The following is a 17,490-nucleotide window of genomic DNA, read 5'->3' on the forward strand; positions in this document are numbered from 1 at the left end:
CAGAAAAAAAAAAGCAAACAAAAGTATAATTTGTATTCCCCAGCTGCAGCTTCCATTACATCAACTTCACCATTGAGGTCAAGTGGGCAGAATAAACTTCACTACGTGCTACAAAGCACATACATCAGCTAAAAGGGTACACTTTAGAAATAATGGAATTGATGTACTTTAAGGGGGACAACAGGATGAGAGTCCTGTTCCCCTTCGAGATCTGCTCAAAATGGTATAGAGGCACCTCTGTTCTTAACGTGTGACGCCCAGAGGCCTCTTAATAGCTCAATCAGCCAACTTCGCTAATATTTCTTTACTTCTAATTTGCAGGTCAAAGATACCTTCGCCAGCTGAACTGAAAGAGGTACCTGTAGCAGAAACTCAGCTGCACTAGTCAATCTGAACAAGGCAAGCATGAAGAAGCAAAGCCCGTTTGGCAAAGAGCTACAAGTCTGTCACATCATGCATTATCCAGCTGCAACCCACCTCGCTTGGAAGGGAAGGATTAGTACGTCTCATTCTTCCCCCTTCCCTGGACACAGACACTATTTAAAACAAGCACAAGAAGAATTTCTGCACTGTTTGGACTACCCCACTTGCACCACCCACTTGTAGCTGTGCTCTGCCCAGCCCTCCCAGGCACCCTGGCAGCCCAGCGCTCAGTCCACCAGTTATTCCAAAACCTCCCTTCCCTATCAATCTTTCTCCTAATTCCTTTTCTCCTACTCAAAGAAAGGAAGGCTTCTTTAACTATGGATCTACCTAAAGTCTCCTGTAGAAAGACAGAGAGGCTTGGGGGCAAAATATAGAGAGAGATCCTGGTGGATCACTGGGAAAACGGTGTGGACAGCAGAGGATGGTTCCTGTGTCCTTGTAACAACCCCCAATGCTAGAGAGGGCTTTTGAGCAACTGAGATTTGCCCCCAGCAGGCAGAGCAGAGGTTGCTGCAGTCCAGCTGAGAGGTGTGCATATATACAGGACAAAGCATTTGAGCTGTACAATGCCCTGCATTGCAGCCATGTGGTTTGTACAGATGTGTGCAACCACGCTATTTTCAGCACACCTGGTGCAAGGAAGCCAGTGTTATTGGAGAGTTATGGGTCACTCCTTCACAAGCCACAGACATCCAATGCCCTTCCACGGCTGTTAGAGGGAAAAAAATGCCCAACCATCAACACAACCATTTCGCATCCCCTCCAGCAACGTAAGAATGCTCTGCCAAGCTGAGCCTTTCCTATACACAAGTAGCAATAGCTTTAAAACCAAAAAGCTCCTTAAAAGCAAAGTTTATGAATGCACGCCTAGTGCTGAGACCATGCTCTTCTCCTCCCTTCATCCTGTCTCGCACCTACCACCTCTCCTTGCACAGTTCCTGACTCTGCTGTGAGCTGGATTTGAAGCCAAGCTGACAGAGGAAAGGTGAGTATGACCCTGAGCCTGGTTTGGTTCATCACAGACCTGCACGAGCATAAAGGGGAAGGGAAGATGCTGGGGAAAGGGAGACTGGTTCTTTTAGTGGTGGCACCACAAACTCCATGTAAAACTTTTCTCTATATTAAGTCAGGCCAGTTTCAATGCAGCTTCACTTAGTTTTGAGGAAAGATGCCTATTACTGAGACTGCTGGAAGCAGAGTCAAGACAACTCATATAAAATTTGATCCAAAACCAGGCTAGGATAATTTAAGACTGCCCACACATCTCTCACCTATTTCAAGATGCAACTTAATAAAGTGCAACTTTTTGCCTAAGTAGGATTTATAATGCAGTTCTTAAACGATCATATGATTTACAGCAGACCAGGATGACCTGCAGGCACCTTGGCAATGCTCATTTAGTAAAAGGTCACCTTTGCAGCCATAGTGTCATGGGGACTGAAATATTTCTTCCATCTCTCCCAGCATGTTCAATGGTTATGATACAACATACTGGTTGCAGAAAAAGTAGGGATGCTACATTTAGCTTGTTAAAGTTTAGGAGGACTTAATGACCATGATATTTATTTTTGGACAATGGCAGACCATGACAACAGTGCTTTGTGTTTTCTCCTTTTCAGTAGGATTATAAGCTTGTAATTAAAGACCCAGCAGATGTGTCCATCCCATCACACTCCCTTTAATCAGTATATACCCAAATAGGTTTCTTTTGTTTTACCTACTATATTTCTGTCTACTAGAAAAATGGGAACCTCAAAGAATGTTTAGGCATTGGGCGTTTCTGTATCCCATGACCCACTAAGACACCTCTTCCACAGGAAAAACCTCAGAACAGCTAAGATGAAGCTCTGTCATTTCCCAAAGAACCTGTACTTAATTGTCTGACAGAGCAAGACACTGAACGTGACAGCGTGAGGCTCCTCCAATCCCATCTGTCAAACCAGAATTTCAGTTTTTACACGTGCGCTCATGCACACACATACTACACGTTAAAGTTATGAGGTGTCTTGAGAAGGCAACTTGGTCCCTCCTCTGGCTGTCTGGATTTATACTTACTGTCAGGTCAAGGAAAGCAGACCTATGGTTTTACTGCTCGAGTTGTAACGTAGAGCTTCAGTAGCGCTTTCCAAATCTTCCTTATTCAATCTTCCCAATTCCTTTGGCACTGGTTATTTCAGATTCCTCGGTCTGTCACCAAGGTAACAGCTCCTTTCCCCAACATCTTCAAAATCCTCTATCAGTGCTGCTCCTCGCCACTAGAGCCCTGATCTGGCCCTTCAGCCTCTTTTGCACAGCCACTACAGCCACCTCCTGCCTCTTCTGTGCCCTTCTCAGCCTCAGGAGACTGCTCTGGCCCAAGGCTCTTGGCACAGCAGCACGCTGGTGCTTCAGCCAGGCTCCTACCAAGTGTACACCCAATTCAGTCGTCCCATCTTGAATTTTCAAGCCTGTGTGTTGTGCCTTGCTTTAATATCCTCTCACACATCCTGCTCCCTTTAGATTTCCCACTCCTCCAAATCCTTTCATCTTTTCCTACTCAGCCCCATGCCTTTCTTATGATGCCTCATCAACCTGATCAGGCTGCCTCCTCCGTGGTATCAAATAACCTGAAACCCTCAAATCCTTCCTCAAATAAGCCTTACCTACTCTGACTTCCCGCCTTGCCAAACAAGCTTAGTTATAGTCCTTCTCCGAAAGCTTTTAAAAATACCAAATAAATATCACTTTCCACTGCGAAAAACCTTTGGGTCGTAATAAGACGCATGCCGAATTGCCACTTGCCCAGGCTCCTTTGATGCGTGGATCTCGTTCTCTTTGTTTAGGCTGTAAACTATTTAGGACAGGAACCTTGCCTTTAAGCAGCTAAAATACCATGCACGTTTCCAGCCCTGCATAATCAGCCTCATCTCTCCCAGGCAAAGGGCCAGGGCTCATACGTTTCTGCTTCCAAGTTCTAAGCGCCCCGTTTCGCATACCTCTCCTTCACCTAGATTTTATAACTTTGCTCTTTTCTGCCTCCATAAATAAGCATGGAAGTTATCTGCAGCACTTCAGGAGCCAACCAAGGAAGTAATTTCCTTTGCTCAGCTGGTGTTTGTACATGCCCCTAACTTTCTGTGACCCCATCCTTGCTTGAAATGTCGATAGGGGTGGGGATAGGGGGGAATTGGGCTAGAAATTAGCCAATTAACGATTTCTCAGCAAAAATGCAAGAGCCCCAACCCTACATCTTCCAAACCACATAAGAATTTTCTTTCAAAATACTTTCCCCTCAGTCAGCAGTCTGCGCTTGCCCTCCCCCACTCCTCCGCTCCACCCCCCCTTTGTCAGACCTGCTTCTGGAAAAAGTCTCGCTGTTCCAGAAAGCGATGCATTAATTCAACATGGACTTTGTTTTACTTGTCTAAATATTCAGCAGAGAAAATAACTGTCCACAGTTATCAAATGTGTTCATCTGGAGACAGGAGCTCTTCAGGCTTTGTCCCTCTCCCCCCGGCCCTGTTTAGTTGTTTTGTTTGGGTTTTTTTTTTTAATAACAGAAAACCTCATGCCAACAGATAGAAAAGAATAATAATGACATTTCTTCTAAACAGTTCTGTATTGCACATGCTCTTTCTTCAACCAGCAAGGGGCTATAAACATTTACTACTTTCCCTGGAGCACAGAGGAGGGGCGGGGGGAAAAGAAATAGAAAAAAAAGAGAAGAAAGAACAAACTTAAGTCTGAAGCTGCTCTGTGCTGGTTTGATTCAGCACAGCAAAGCAGCCTTGTGCTGCGAGTGACAAACATTTCACCAGCATCAAGGACAAGCAGGGGAAAAGAGTGAAAACAAAGAGAGAAGTCCTGTGGGTAACGAAGGGGCTGCAGAAGGGGGCAAAACGGCTCTGGTGGGATGCTGGGAAGGGTAAGAATGCATGAGCACACCAGTAGGGCTGATCAAGGGCTCTTTCCACAGCTAGAAAACTGGCTGCAGAACAGCCCACCCGGGCTAGGAAATAGGGTTCAAGCATCAAGACCAACTCAAGATGAGGTTCAAGTATAGGGACCACTGGGTTACACAGCTGCCTTGGCTCTACAGCCCGTCCCATCTCTCCGTAAGCTCCCTCTCTCCCTAAGTTAGGCAAGCAATAGGAAGACATCTAGTTCCCAGTTCTAACTTTAACTCTTTCATTGAATAGTTTGGGGGGTTTTTTTGGTTCTTTTTTTTTTTCCTGCTGGCAGCTACTCTTAAATAATAGGCTCATTTGGCAGAAATTCAACCCATGTGTCACTATACTATTGATATGAATAACTTTCAAGTACTTTCCTGCATGGTAACAGCTCCAGTTGAAAGTGTTGGGCACAAAACCAGAGCGGCAATAACTGATGTCAAATATCTGGCATATAAAACAGGCATGTAAACCCCAGTTTTCCCAATCAAACTGTAAGACCACAAATGACTTCTCATGAAATTAACCTGTAAACAATCCAAAGTCCTCTTCCAGGGAAGTTCCCAATAAACGAATGCGTAGAATTAGCATTTTACCGAGTACAAGAGAACATGAGCTCTGCAGCTTGCAGGTCTAACAAGTGGCAGGACTGAGGAAAACTATAAACACTCAGTCTCGTCCTCACAATCCATATTTGTATTACTAGAGTTTTGTAAAGCACAGACAAAAGTTTAGAAAATGTACCACATTTAAAAACATTTAACATTCTGAAAAAACAAGCTCTGCAGCTCCATAAGAAACATAAACCAATGTAATCTCTTAGATCTGGGCACACCACAGACCATTTTGAAAAGTTCAGCAACAAATGTCATCTGTTTCTCTTTTTAAAAACAGACTACAGCTGTTCTCTTTGCAGGTTTTTTTTTTTTTTTAGCTTTAAAAAAGGAGCTCTACCATGATATTCAATAATTTCTCTTTTGTGTTTCTTATTCACAGACCCAGTAACGTTGCTCCCAAGTACCTGAAGTTCAGGGATGCTTAGCCTCTTCAAATGGCTTTGGAAAGGGTAGAAATAAATAAGCCATATGTTACCCCCGACAACTCACCCCCATAAGGCAGTCTGTAACAGGGAAGCAAACACCCTTCCCTTCTGCACTTGGGTTTTTCCAGTGTTTTTAATATCCAAGTCACTTAGAAAATCCTGGCCTTCTAAACCAATGCCTACTTCCTTCAGTTCTGGCTTTAAGTAGTTCTGTCATAGGCATAGTTAGTAAAAATGCTTACTAGTGGTACCCAAGCACAAATAGGAAGGGAAGCATCCTTTGCAGCTTGCTTTTTAACTCCAGTGAGCTCTCGGAGCTAACCCTTCCAACAGCAGGGACTATCTGAAAGCAGAATATCGCTGGGTGGGAAGAATTTCAGCCAAAATGTTTAATTGGATTTATTTCCAAGAAAGAGGCCAAGCAGGGGGGAAGGGAAATTGTTTTGCCTGCGTTGAACAATTCTGGCAACCTCTTGTTTGAGCAGCTCTAGTTCTTCTGTGCTTTGGAGCAGGGACTTGAAGGTTGGCAGGGGGGTGTGTGTGCACACTTCATGCATTCTGTCATTTCTGTGCAAACCCACCCAAATTTGGCCTTGTTAGAAGCCTTTTGGGCTGGGATGGGAGGGAAAGAAGGGAGAAAAAAAAAAAAATCTGTCCTGACCTCACATAAACTGTGATCTGTTAGAGAGCAGTGGGCTGGACACCCAGAGAGACACATACTTTCAACAACTGCAGTTTGGAAGGGGTAGATGTCTCTAGAGGCTGCAGCTATGCCAGATGATGGAGCCACTGTCTCCAACTTGCCCCCCAAGTACTCAGATGACTTTCTTTACTTCCAATCAGCCTGCTCCTGTAAAAGCTCCCCAGCCTACTATGTCAGATGACATTAAAAAGCTTATTTTTAGCCAGCCTGGCTAGCAGTTGCTGAAATGCATTGGAGAGAGCTTATAGAAGCAGCTCAGCCACGAGGGGTGCCCCAAACCTTGAGATGCTGCAGTTTGTGCCAAGTTCAAGTGCCTAGATTTAGTCTGAGATAAAGCACATATTCTTCAGCACACTCAAATTAGGCACATTGTTCAGGCCTAATAGGAAAGAAACTTATGTAGCAAGAAAAAGGCAGAGATTGAAGAGATACTAGGGGAGCCTGTGGTAGGGAAAACCACCAGGGAAGACACTGTGACACTGGTCAGAGGGCAGGTCTGGAGAAGATGCACAGATGGTGAGGCTAAGAGTGCAAGAGAAAAAACCTGGCAGTGCAGCTTAGATCCTTGACCCTTACCAGTCAACTACGCTAAGGGACTGATCCCGCAGTCCTAATATTTTATGGAGCTTTCTTTGCCATATTGTATGGATATGAAAGGCTATATTTGTTTAAACTAGTAAACATATTGTTTAGAAAACTGATTCCCAGGAATTCTCCCAGTTACATTGTCAAGAAGTATCTGGCAGAGTTTGACAATGCAAAATAACTAGCTCACAAACTCCTAGGGTACAGAAATAAGCAGAAGTTGTTTTTCACAAGGCAGCATGTGTGCTTGTGAGGTTCTTTTTGGTGCCTTCAGGGCGTATTTGGTGGTTGAGAAGCAAGACCTTGTCTTCTGAGGGTAGTTACAGCTGTTGCAGAGTCAAGCGACAGTAGGAAGAACAGCCCTCATTATTTTGGTTTCCTCAAAAATACTTTGAGGTAAAGGTAAAAGGTCACCGAAAAGTTTTATGTGCTTGACACACACATCAACCTGCCCATAGAACCACCACCAAATCCAGAAGACAGATCTGCTACTTTAAAAGTCCATTCTCTCCTTAGTAAAAGGCACCTTTTCCTCAACTCCAAGGCTTCTCCTGTGCTTACATTTGGTTCCATCTCCCCCAGTAAAGCTGTTTGGAAGTTAAGAGAGGTGCAAATGGTGCTTCCACCCAGCTCCTTCCCTTTTAAAGTGCAACGAATACCACATCTGGACAATCTTGCAAGAGGGGCAGAAGGGGATATAAAAGGACACCTTTACTCTGGGAAGGATGATTCACATGCACTGGAGAAATGTTTGGTTTGGAAGATTCCTCAGTTTTTACTCAAATGCAGCTCCAGAACACAAGGTGTTCCTCCCACCTTGCCATGCTGTCAGACCAGAATGAAAAAAAAAAAAAAAAAAAGCTGCTTCTGATGGTCTTTTAAACATCTAGGACTGATACCAAAAGCTCCCAGAAGTTCTGAAGAAGTCTGTCGTTAGTACCAAGCACTGCTTGCAAGGAACAGAGGGGACTGAAACTGGAAGGATTCTCATCTTTCCACACCAAGCACTTTTCCAGTGCGCACGTCTCTGACCATGGCTTTTTGGCATCCCCCTCATTTTAATAGCCCTGAAAGTATCACTTGTCCTTATTGAGGTAGGAAAGACTGAGTACGAATATGCCCCAAGTTAAAGCACAACAGATGTGAGCTTCCCCAGGCAAGCAGCACGAGGAGTCAGACTGCAGAGTTACCCTTGGTTATTAACCTCTGGCTCTTGGGGTGCCTAACCCTGCCTCCAAACTGTCATGTACAAAATCCATGGCTGAACTCTGGAACTTCAGCCTCTCTCTACCAGTGCACGACAGCCAAAGCTGCAGCACAGCTTTTGGTGCATCTTTAGGGGCTGGTGCCATAGGAAGCTATGAATTCACCTCGACTCTGCTGCCTGTTGACTATCCCGCCTAGTGTCCATCGCCGGTCCAGGCGTCTCAGGTGAGCCTTGCGTCGCTTAGAAACTAGTTTGGAACATGAATGGAAACAAAAACAAAAGAAAAAACAAAAAAAATGATGGGAGGGTGAAGAATAAAAACAAAACAAAACAAAACATGGCATTTACAAGCACTGGTCTTGTTAGCAGGAATGGGCTAGGTGGGATGCAGACATTTTGTGTTAGTTTATATAGTACAGTGGACCAAGTTAGCTTCTCGAGCCCGAGCAACATGAACCATCTAGAACTGTCACAAGTTGCCACCGTTGATATTGGCCTTCCTTAAAAAAAAACCCCACCAAACAAAAACATACACACACCCCAAAACAAGCTGAAGATGACTTGTCCAAGGAGGCTGCAGTGGCAGGACAGATCAACATCATTGCTTTCGCATCTCCTAGTTAGGCTGCATTATCTTTGGAGAATTCGGTCTAGTGCATCTGATGTCAAACCCAACAGGGCACTAACCCTCTCTAAGCAAAATCATCACAGTATAAACAAAATTTAGGAAAAAAAAAAAAAAAAAAAAAAAGAGGCAGCTTCTCTTGTGTGAGTTCACTTGTAACAGCAACACTCAGGAACAGAACCCAAATGAAAAAGTGTCTGTCGCCTCCTTGCTTGCAACACGTGACTCACAATCACTGTCACAGCTAATTCCCCGCATCCAAACTTACAGTTTACTGATTACAAATATAAGGAAAAACCTAACCTTGCAATTACTGAACAGGCTCAAGAAGCTAACAAGCCAGAACTGAGATTTAGTTACACACGGAAACAATAATTTATGCTTAAAATATAAACAAAGACAAGACACCTATGGAAATAGCATTGTGAGAGCAGCTGTGCACAGAGGACACCACTTGTTTTCTGGATAGCGTATGTAGAACTGCTCAGTTCCTCCTTCTGCTTGTGAAGGTATGAACAACACAGGAACCACTGACCAGCACAGAAACACAGACAAACAATTCCCTTCCTCCATCCAAGGGTTTTCACACTAGTTTGGCAGCTACTGGAAGGGTGCTTGGTGCTGCCACAAAGCAATGCAAAATATTATACTTCAGCTATAGCTAGGGTGCAAACACAACCGTTTTGCTAGTGAAGCTGTTCATAAACTCCGATATCACATCGTTAATAATCACTCAATTCTGCTTATGTGCACTCATTTGGAGAAATATACCTTTACACTCATGAGAGCAGGCACCACTGTCTTCTAGAACAATGTTCTGCATGCAATTAAGCACCACAATATTATTTGATTGGGCAACAATTAGCTGAACAAGTGAATTAATAACTTCTCAAAAAAGTTAGTTTTGCCCTTTGTATCTGCCAGGGGCTTAGACTAGACTGCTGCACCCAGCTCACTCTTCTCAATTTTTCCTTTGCCTTAAGGCCTAAACCTTCCCCGGTCGCCCCGAAGGGAGGTGTGGCGAGTGGTGTTGAACAGACACGAAGTCTAGTTTGTGGTACTCTGCACTTCCCCTTTGAGCCCATGTGGGTCAAAGAACCACTGCAAATTTTCAGAGGAGCTGGATTTCAAATTTATAGATCACTGTGTTTTTGGCTAATGGAATTCAGTGATCCTCTTGGAAGCCCACAGTGGCACAGAAGAGGAGCTGTCTTCACTCCTTACTTGCAGTGTTTTTCTTACCAGTTGGTTTAGCCTGGTGGCCTTCTCCAAATCAACAGGACACGGGACTAACAGTTACACTACACCAGAGGCAACACAGGACACCTCACCAGACATACAGATTGAAGCAGAGGGAGAAGCTAAAGCTAAATTCACAGTAAAGTTGCCTGCATTAGGAGGGTTGTATACAAGAAGGGAGAAAGTGATAAATGTTGAACTTAAAGGCTTGCAGGAAGGAGGGGTGTGGAAGGGGTAGAAGATTGCTTCAGCTGTCACCACAGAGTGGTCACACACAGCCCCTTGCTGGCATGGGGATTTTGGAGGATTCAGCCATCCAGGAGCACCCTTTGAATTCAGTGGGTCACAGATCCACCGCACTGTGTCCTCCTCACAGCATATGACTATCCCCAGTGATAACCCTTTTATATCACAATGATGCTTTTGTACGAGCAAGGCTTTTTTCTCCTCAACAATACTGAATTTTGCCATTCAGTCCCAGACTTGGACTCGGTTGGTCATGCCACAGTTATTCACCAGAAAGGATATTTATCAACAAGTGTCTAAATCTTTCCAGAGACCATTTCAAGATGTTTACTTTAACAGCTCCTGTGGCTGCGAATGTTTCTGTAGATTGCTTTCTGAATGTTTTCCAAGCCTTGTAAGATGGTGTTGGTCTAAACACAGGCCCAGGTAGCAGTCGACTGTCTACCCTCACCCTGACAAAAGATGTTGTGCAGGCTCCAACGCAGGGAGGAAACCCTTTTGTCTTTCTCAGGGGACAGACTATTTAAACAGAGACACATGGAAATATTACTGCTATGTCCAGGCAGCATCATTAGTAAGTTGCATTCAGCACCTCCTTATCTTGACACAGCAGAGCAGACCTCTGGGTCTGCCTGGCTTATGGGCTCGTTCCAGGCCCACTGCAAATGGAGAGGGCCAAGAGGTCGATGCAGAAAGCTCCCTCCATCAGTGTTTCTACCCTTTCAAAGTAGGCAGAGCCCAGATTGCACACTTGCAGTGAGTCAACATCTCCAGGAGTCACTCAAACTTGTATGAGCTCTGAAGCCCGGGGCTAGGGCACTTAATCCCCTTAAAAGTGCCTTCCTCCTCAGTTACTTTGGAGCCCCCTTCTTCTGCCTACTGAGACAGAGTTGACAACTTTTCTGTGTAAGTGTATTCACTTTTATATGCTTCTCTTTAAGAGAGTGAATCTGAGTTGTTCTTTCTTCTCTTATGGAATAACTACGAGGAGAATAGCGCAAGTAAAGAACAACTGAAGGGGGAAAAACAAAGAACAAAAGAAGTCTCAGCTTATGTGGTTAATAGCATAAAACAAAGTTAGCAAAAAGTAAGGGAAAGCTGGAGCACATCAAAGCAGCTGTGGAGGTAATGCAATTAGATTTGTCACTGAGATGGAACTGAACAGAAAGGGAAGAACAGTCTCAGGTTTCAGCGTATCTGGAACTGGAGCGAGGCAGGGAGCACGACTGCTGACCATAGCTGAGGAGAGCAGCGTAATGAATTAAAGGGGACCAAGAGGAAAAAGATAAGGAACATTTGATGGATTTTCCATTACCCAGGAAAGGCTGCTGTGTGGCAATAGCCCTGTGCAGAGTGCACTCCAGAGGGCAACATGAAAGGCAGAGGACAGCCTGAAATGAAAGCCATTTAAGCAATAAGGCTGTCAAGCGTGCACCACATTTAAGAGTCAGGAAAAGGGAGGAAGCTATAGACCAACAGACAAGGCATTCTCCAACTCTTTCAGAAAAGAGCAGTAGGTTTTTGTTCTTTACTAACAGGGAAACTTTACTAACTGCTTTTGCATCCGCTAAGATGTTGCATCACACCAGACTGGTTCCTGGCCTACCAGCCTACAGCCAGTCTGTCTCTAAACCCTAAGTGACCCAGGATATGGGTAGCTCTGAGCAGGGAAAAATGAATTACAGAGCCAAAGATTTCAATAAGCCACAGATGTTACCCTTGGGGCCCAGCACAAAGTTATGTTTTGCCTGTGTGCTATCTTAATGGGCAGATGGTCACTCCAACACGTCTAAGCCTCCTGCCTGTGCTAAGGAAAGGTCAGCTGAGTTTCCACATACGTTTTACATAAGTGCCATGTCAAAAGTACCTAGAAATTTAGCAAGAGATTCATTAGAATGGAGCAAATCATAATAAAAGTGTCCTTTGTACACAGTTGCTACATGAGAAGTCCATTAAGATGTGGTTAGTCTTCATAATGGAACAGAGGAACATGTGAGGTTGTACTATTCCATTTCTGGAACCTGAATTAAGCATCTTTAGCCAAAAACCAGCACAGCTAAATACATATACATGACAAATGGTATCTCAGTTTTAACAGAACGAGACCACACCAAATGAAATTACCTTTCCACACAATCATAGAGAGCAAACAGCAGTGAAACTAGTTTCAAGGATTAATTAAAAAAAAAAATTGTAATGAGAAGCAAATTGTAATAAGAAGCAACTATTAAAGTTAAGTCTCACTCCTTTTAACGGCCTGTAGCTCTAACAAGCATATTCTTCCAATTAAGAGGTCTCACTTGTACAATTTCTGCAAACAAGCCATGCAAGTTCTCTCCTTCCACAGACATGAGAGTTCAAGACCTCTACCAGAACATACTGCTTGGACTTGCACATAAGTTGCTTGTATGCTTTTAAAGGGTATTATAATGAGCATCATTTCAGCTTTTAAACCTTTTGTCACACTGAACAGCCCAAGCTGGTCACAAAGGGATTACAGGCATGGTACTTCAATTTCTTCAATGATTCAAGATGGGAGAAGAGGTTACTGCACTGGATTAACAGCCACAAGCAGCAGCAAGAATTTTCAGAGTTTTCCTATGGGGTGAAAAAAGCATAAAGCAAGTGAACACCAGTTTCCCCTTGATAACAAAAAGCTGTCCATACCTTCCCCAAGTTTGGATGTGTTGATGTCAGAGTCATCTCTGGTTCCATTTTGGGATTCCAAGTACGTAGCAGGGACCCAGCCCTGCTCTTCTGCTGTGCTTACAAACCACCAACCTACAAAAGAAGTAAAAGGAGTTGCTCAGTCAACGTTACTGGGAACAAGAATAACAAAATGCTACCGAAAGGCAGCACAGAGTCAGCAGCTTTGATGCAGGTTTGAGTTATTCTGCAGCTTCCTAGAAGGAGAAGGAGTTGAGTCCTACCATACCATTTCTATCAGATACTCTTACAGCAGTAACAAGTGTGCAGACTGGCCTCATATGAAAAAAAAAGGTTTGCAACAGAGCAAACATCAGTTTATTTTAAGAAACCTGAAGTCTATCCATGACTAGTCTGATCTGAGTTCTCCAGTTTCTCAAAGCAATTCTTGTAACAGGTACATCTACAGTATCAAAACACTTTGTATCTGTATTTGTGTGTGTATGTGAACATATGGAAAATAGCACAAATGTTGGACAGATCCTAATATGAGGTACCACAAAAGTCAAAAGATGGAAACAGGAAAAGATTTTAGTAGAAGGGCACAGGTTTCAGAACAGGATAAGAGCTAATAAGCACTCTAGAGTACTTGTCACCACTGAGAGTGTTTAACAAACATGACCTGAATTCAATGACCTGGGAAGCTGGTGAGTACTGCACAGCACAGAAAAAGAGACAAAAGCTAACTGAATGTGACTTCAGGCCATAGGCACCAGTTATTTGGCTTCCCACCTGAACATCCCCGTTTCTATCACTATCTACAAGTGTTAAGTATTATTATTAACTACGGGGATATAATCTTTCGGTCTCATACATGGATGGACAAATAAAACTGTAGGTGACCCACCTTTAGGTTAGATGTATCCCAACCATAACTATCCTTGCCTCTTTTCTTGCTGGGCAACATTGATTTATTGAATCCTCCACTGGTTTTGAGGTAGACTCACTCACCCAAGAGCTTGCTGCTTTCAAATATGAGGACAACTAGATTCTGCTCCGTTCAGGTAAGGTCAGGGTTAAGACACAGGGCAATAGAAAGTCAAGCAGGTAAACCATTTCTATTGTTTTTACAATCTCCCAGTGTCCCTCCCCAAATGCAAGTTGCTCTGTCAGGACAATGCAAACTATTGTTCAGCACCAGTCTTTCAGCCTCCCCAAAGGGAGTTGAGAAAATAGCTATACACGCACCTCAAAAACAATTTACAGACTTTAATGGCTGTCATAAACCCAACAAATTTCACTCGTAAGTCTGGCTGTGATGAGCAAAGGCAGTTATGAGACAACTTAGTCTGTAAATAGATGGGGCACAAACCCTATTGAATTGCTGCTGGTGCAAAGGCCCAGGTTGTGTGACGGCCATGCAGTCCCCCCACAGCTGGGAGGCCGCAGCCCTGGGCCTGGGTTCTCTAGGCTCTTGCAACCATGCACATGCATCTTTCTTTAAAGAAAAAAGACACCAAACAGCTGAAACAATGCTCAAGTGTTCATGCTAAGTCACCCAAGTCCATTTCAAATCCTCTTACGGAAGATTTTACCAGAGGACAGTAGTTAAAACCCCTCATTTTTCTCCCCAGGGCCTATGGCCGGGAGACAATGTAAGCCAAGCAACAAACCCCTTGCTCGCCACCACACAGCTGCTAGGTAGCTCTATTTATTTACTCTCAAAACTCAGACAAGGCTTTCCATTTTCTGGCCCAGCAGAGGTTTGGAAACTTTGCTTCACAAGGCTCATGGTTGGAAAGTTTAAATTTAGTTATTCCCCCTCAGCAGGAGGTGGATTCTCCTGCCACGAAGCCCACAGCAGCGAACACGCAGGATCTGCCAGATCGTTTCAAAAACACATCTTCATGGTTGTTCCTTCTTTTACTAGTAACGTATCGACATGGGTAGCAAACACAGTTTAACATACACTTATAATTAGGCACAAAATGTCAGAAGCTGGCTTTCAGCTGATCCCAATTAGACTGGAATAGTTTATGTAAACTCTTCCTCAGAAAGAAATTAAACACAATTGCACAAAAAGGACTTGCCTACACTTCAAAAAAAATGTGTGCTTGGGCCAAATTCAAACCACGGTAAAACCATCTTTGGAGGGCTGGATCGCACAGCTCTGACACCGACCCAGTGCTAGCCCATTTCGCAATGCAGCTCCTCTGGTTTGGCTCACTGAGCTGCATCCTGGCCTTGGAGCACACTTTAAGGTCTTATGTTTAGGGCCACAGGGTACCTGAGCCCCCAGCCATCTAAACAGGGCTCCTTGCTAAAAGGCAACACGGGCACACGTACAAGTGCCTCCCCCATATCGCCATTGCTGCCATTCCCAGCTCCTGAAAGGCCTCATGACTCCTCATGAAACCTCACGACTCCACTGATCTTAGGAACAGGCTCCCACGTACCAGCTGGAGCTCAAGTCAAATTTGAGGTAGGTTACAGTCAAGTAGCTCAACCAAATCCATTGCAACGTGCAGGCAGAGCACGTAACCGTCTAAGTGAGGTTTTAAACTGCTGTGATTCTTCAAGCCATCGCTAAGATTAAAGCTCCTAATGCTCATGAGCTCTGTGGCGATTATTATTTCTTTCTAAATACTTCCCTTATAAACTAAGTGCAAGGGTAAAGCATAAACAAGAAACCTCCGCAACTACTGAGAAATCAGCAGCATCTGTCCAGGTTCAGAGAAAACAAGCCCCTGCTCTGAAATTCTCTCCTCCCAGTTCAAGCTTGCTTCTCAGAAGGACAAAAGAAAGGCTTCAATGAAGCTCACTGGAATAGCATGTCCACAGAAAAAAAGTATGTTTTACTTAATCAGCCTGAACAACTGAGAAGCCTGAAAAACTTCCAGCAGCACCTCCCTGCAGCAAAGAAGTCAAAAATGGATGCTCACGAGCAAGACGTGCAAGGTCTTTGAGTGGCCCAGCAGCCATTGCAGAGGGAGCTCACTCCTTATGAGGCAAAAACCTGAATTATGACAGCACATCTAAGCCATAACACTACTGAAAGGAAATTACAGCACAGTGCAAGAATTGACAAACTCCTAGCAGAAAATGGCTGAAGCACAGACAATTTTCACAACACAGTCCATGCATGACAGCCATGAACTGCAGAACTCTGCCCAGCTGATTATGAAGTATCTGCTCTGCACGATCCCCTGATGAGAAGCATTAGGGCAGCTGCCATTTGGTCCCACCACTCTTTTTCCCCACCCCCAGGTTCATGGGGGTTCATGGTTTGCAGACCAATTAGCCAGATTTGCCTTTGTTTGCAGAAAGTCAGGGCTATAATGGTGCAAACTATGCCTTGTCCCCTCCCCTACCATCTTTCCCAACCCAGAGCATCACAGAAATGTTGTTAGAAAACTTGCTTTTGAAACACGGAACAAAACATTGCATTTATTTTGAGTTCTCCCTCTATGCTGGAGCTGAGCTCAACTTCACAATTCATTATTAAAACCATTCTGCAGCAACATCTGCAGGGAATTATGTAAAGTTATCTCTGTGCACTGCCAAGCCAGTCTGAGGTTCACTCTTGCACTCACACCATCTGTAAAAATTAGGCAGCGCTTTACAGCTTGAGTTAACCCTTACAGATGTCCCCATCTTTCAGGCATCAAAACTCAGCTCTAAAGCATGATGTGGCATGGAGCCCTCATCCCTGATGAGGATTCAAAGGGAGTTTGAACCTCACAGAAGGTACACAGGGAGTTCTGGCCACTACACCCTGACCAAGCTCAGCTCAAGCTTTGCTGCATTCCTCCAAATCCTGCCTTAATACTAAACCAAGAATATTAATTTTTAAGGTAGGAGCACAATTTTCTCACACATATGGTGTTTGTCAGGATCTCTAGCGGCAATAGCCAAGATGTCTCTACGCTCACAGAATCCATCTAGGCTCTGATAACTTGGGCATTTTCAGCATGGAGCTACAACACTCCCCAAGAGAGGAAAGGTTCCATTTGCCACACATACACACACACAACAAGATGATGATTACAAAATAGATTGATCATGGTGGAGAGTGAATAAGTGACAAAAATACTTTGATTCTAAAAATCTTGTTCTTTTCTCTAATTGTATTTCCAGTTCTCTCCCCAGAAGGCAAAAGAATTAAAGGAAGTGTTACCCACAACCCATACCATGGGAAGCTACTAGAACATAAAGGGCTACCTTTTATGCAATTTTTCTGTACATTTACATGCATCCTCACTCATCCATGCTCCAATATTGCCCCTTTCTCCACATCAAAAGGAAGACTAGCTATTCCTGTTGAAGTCTGCCTAATCAAAAGATGCTACAAGCCACTTTAAAAAAAAAATTCAGGATCATGCTGAACACTGGTTTCTGATTCTCCTCTTAACTATTAAGTTCTCTGTAGACCTTGATTGTCAACTTATGAGCTTAACTAAAGTAAACAAGAAGGATAACAACACTGTAAAAGGGAATGGGAATCTCTCCTGCATGAGTGGACTACACATTCTTCTAAACAAATACTTAACACGCCACCTCTCAAGAGTCTAGGAAAAATCCCTCTCAAGTAGTAGTCTGGTACATTTGACATGCGCTCTTTGGACTTCAGAGAGCTGCTCCCTTTTAAGGCCTTCTGCCTTGTAAATCTCTTGGGTTTTTTTTTCAATCCAACAACTTAAGTTGTCCTACAAAGCAGTATTACATGCAATCAGGTCACTTCCAGACCCAGCACACAGGCCTTTTCATGCCAAACGCTGATTGCTTTCCTTCAGAGATGCGATCTGCTTCATTAAAAAACACTAAAGAGCATTGCTGCGCAGA

The 17,490-nt window shown here is 43.9% G+C and overlaps 1 protein-coding gene across 6 annotated transcripts in view; it reads right to left on the reverse strand.

Annotated features, from left to right (window-relative positions):
* The window catches only part of SH3PXD2A (SH3 and PX domains 2A), a 271,290-nt gene that overhangs the window by 17,039 nt on the left and 236,761 nt on the right, over window positions 1-17,490 (reverse strand). For 5 of the 6 annotated variants that reach the window (XM_014959796.1, XM_014959787.1, XM_014959822.1 and 2 more), the window contains 2 exons: window positions 12,670-12,783; window positions 8,056-8,139 (listed from right to left, as the gene is read on the reverse strand). In XM_014959796.1, the coding sequence (XP_014815282.1) occupies window positions 8,056-8,139; window positions 12,670-12,783 (198 nt within the window). The remainder of the gene's footprint in view (window positions 1-8,055; window positions 8,140-12,669; window positions 12,784-17,490) is intronic. The other variant, XM_014959806.1, reaches the window with a different exon arrangement.

Source organism: Calidris pugnax, unplaced genomic scaffold (genome assembly GCF_001431845.1).
Source record: "Calidris pugnax isolate Ruff unplaced genomic scaffold, ASM143184v1 scaffold4, whole genome shotgun sequence".
Taxonomy (NCBI): Eukaryota; Metazoa; Chordata; class Aves; order Charadriiformes; family Scolopacidae; genus Calidris; species Calidris pugnax.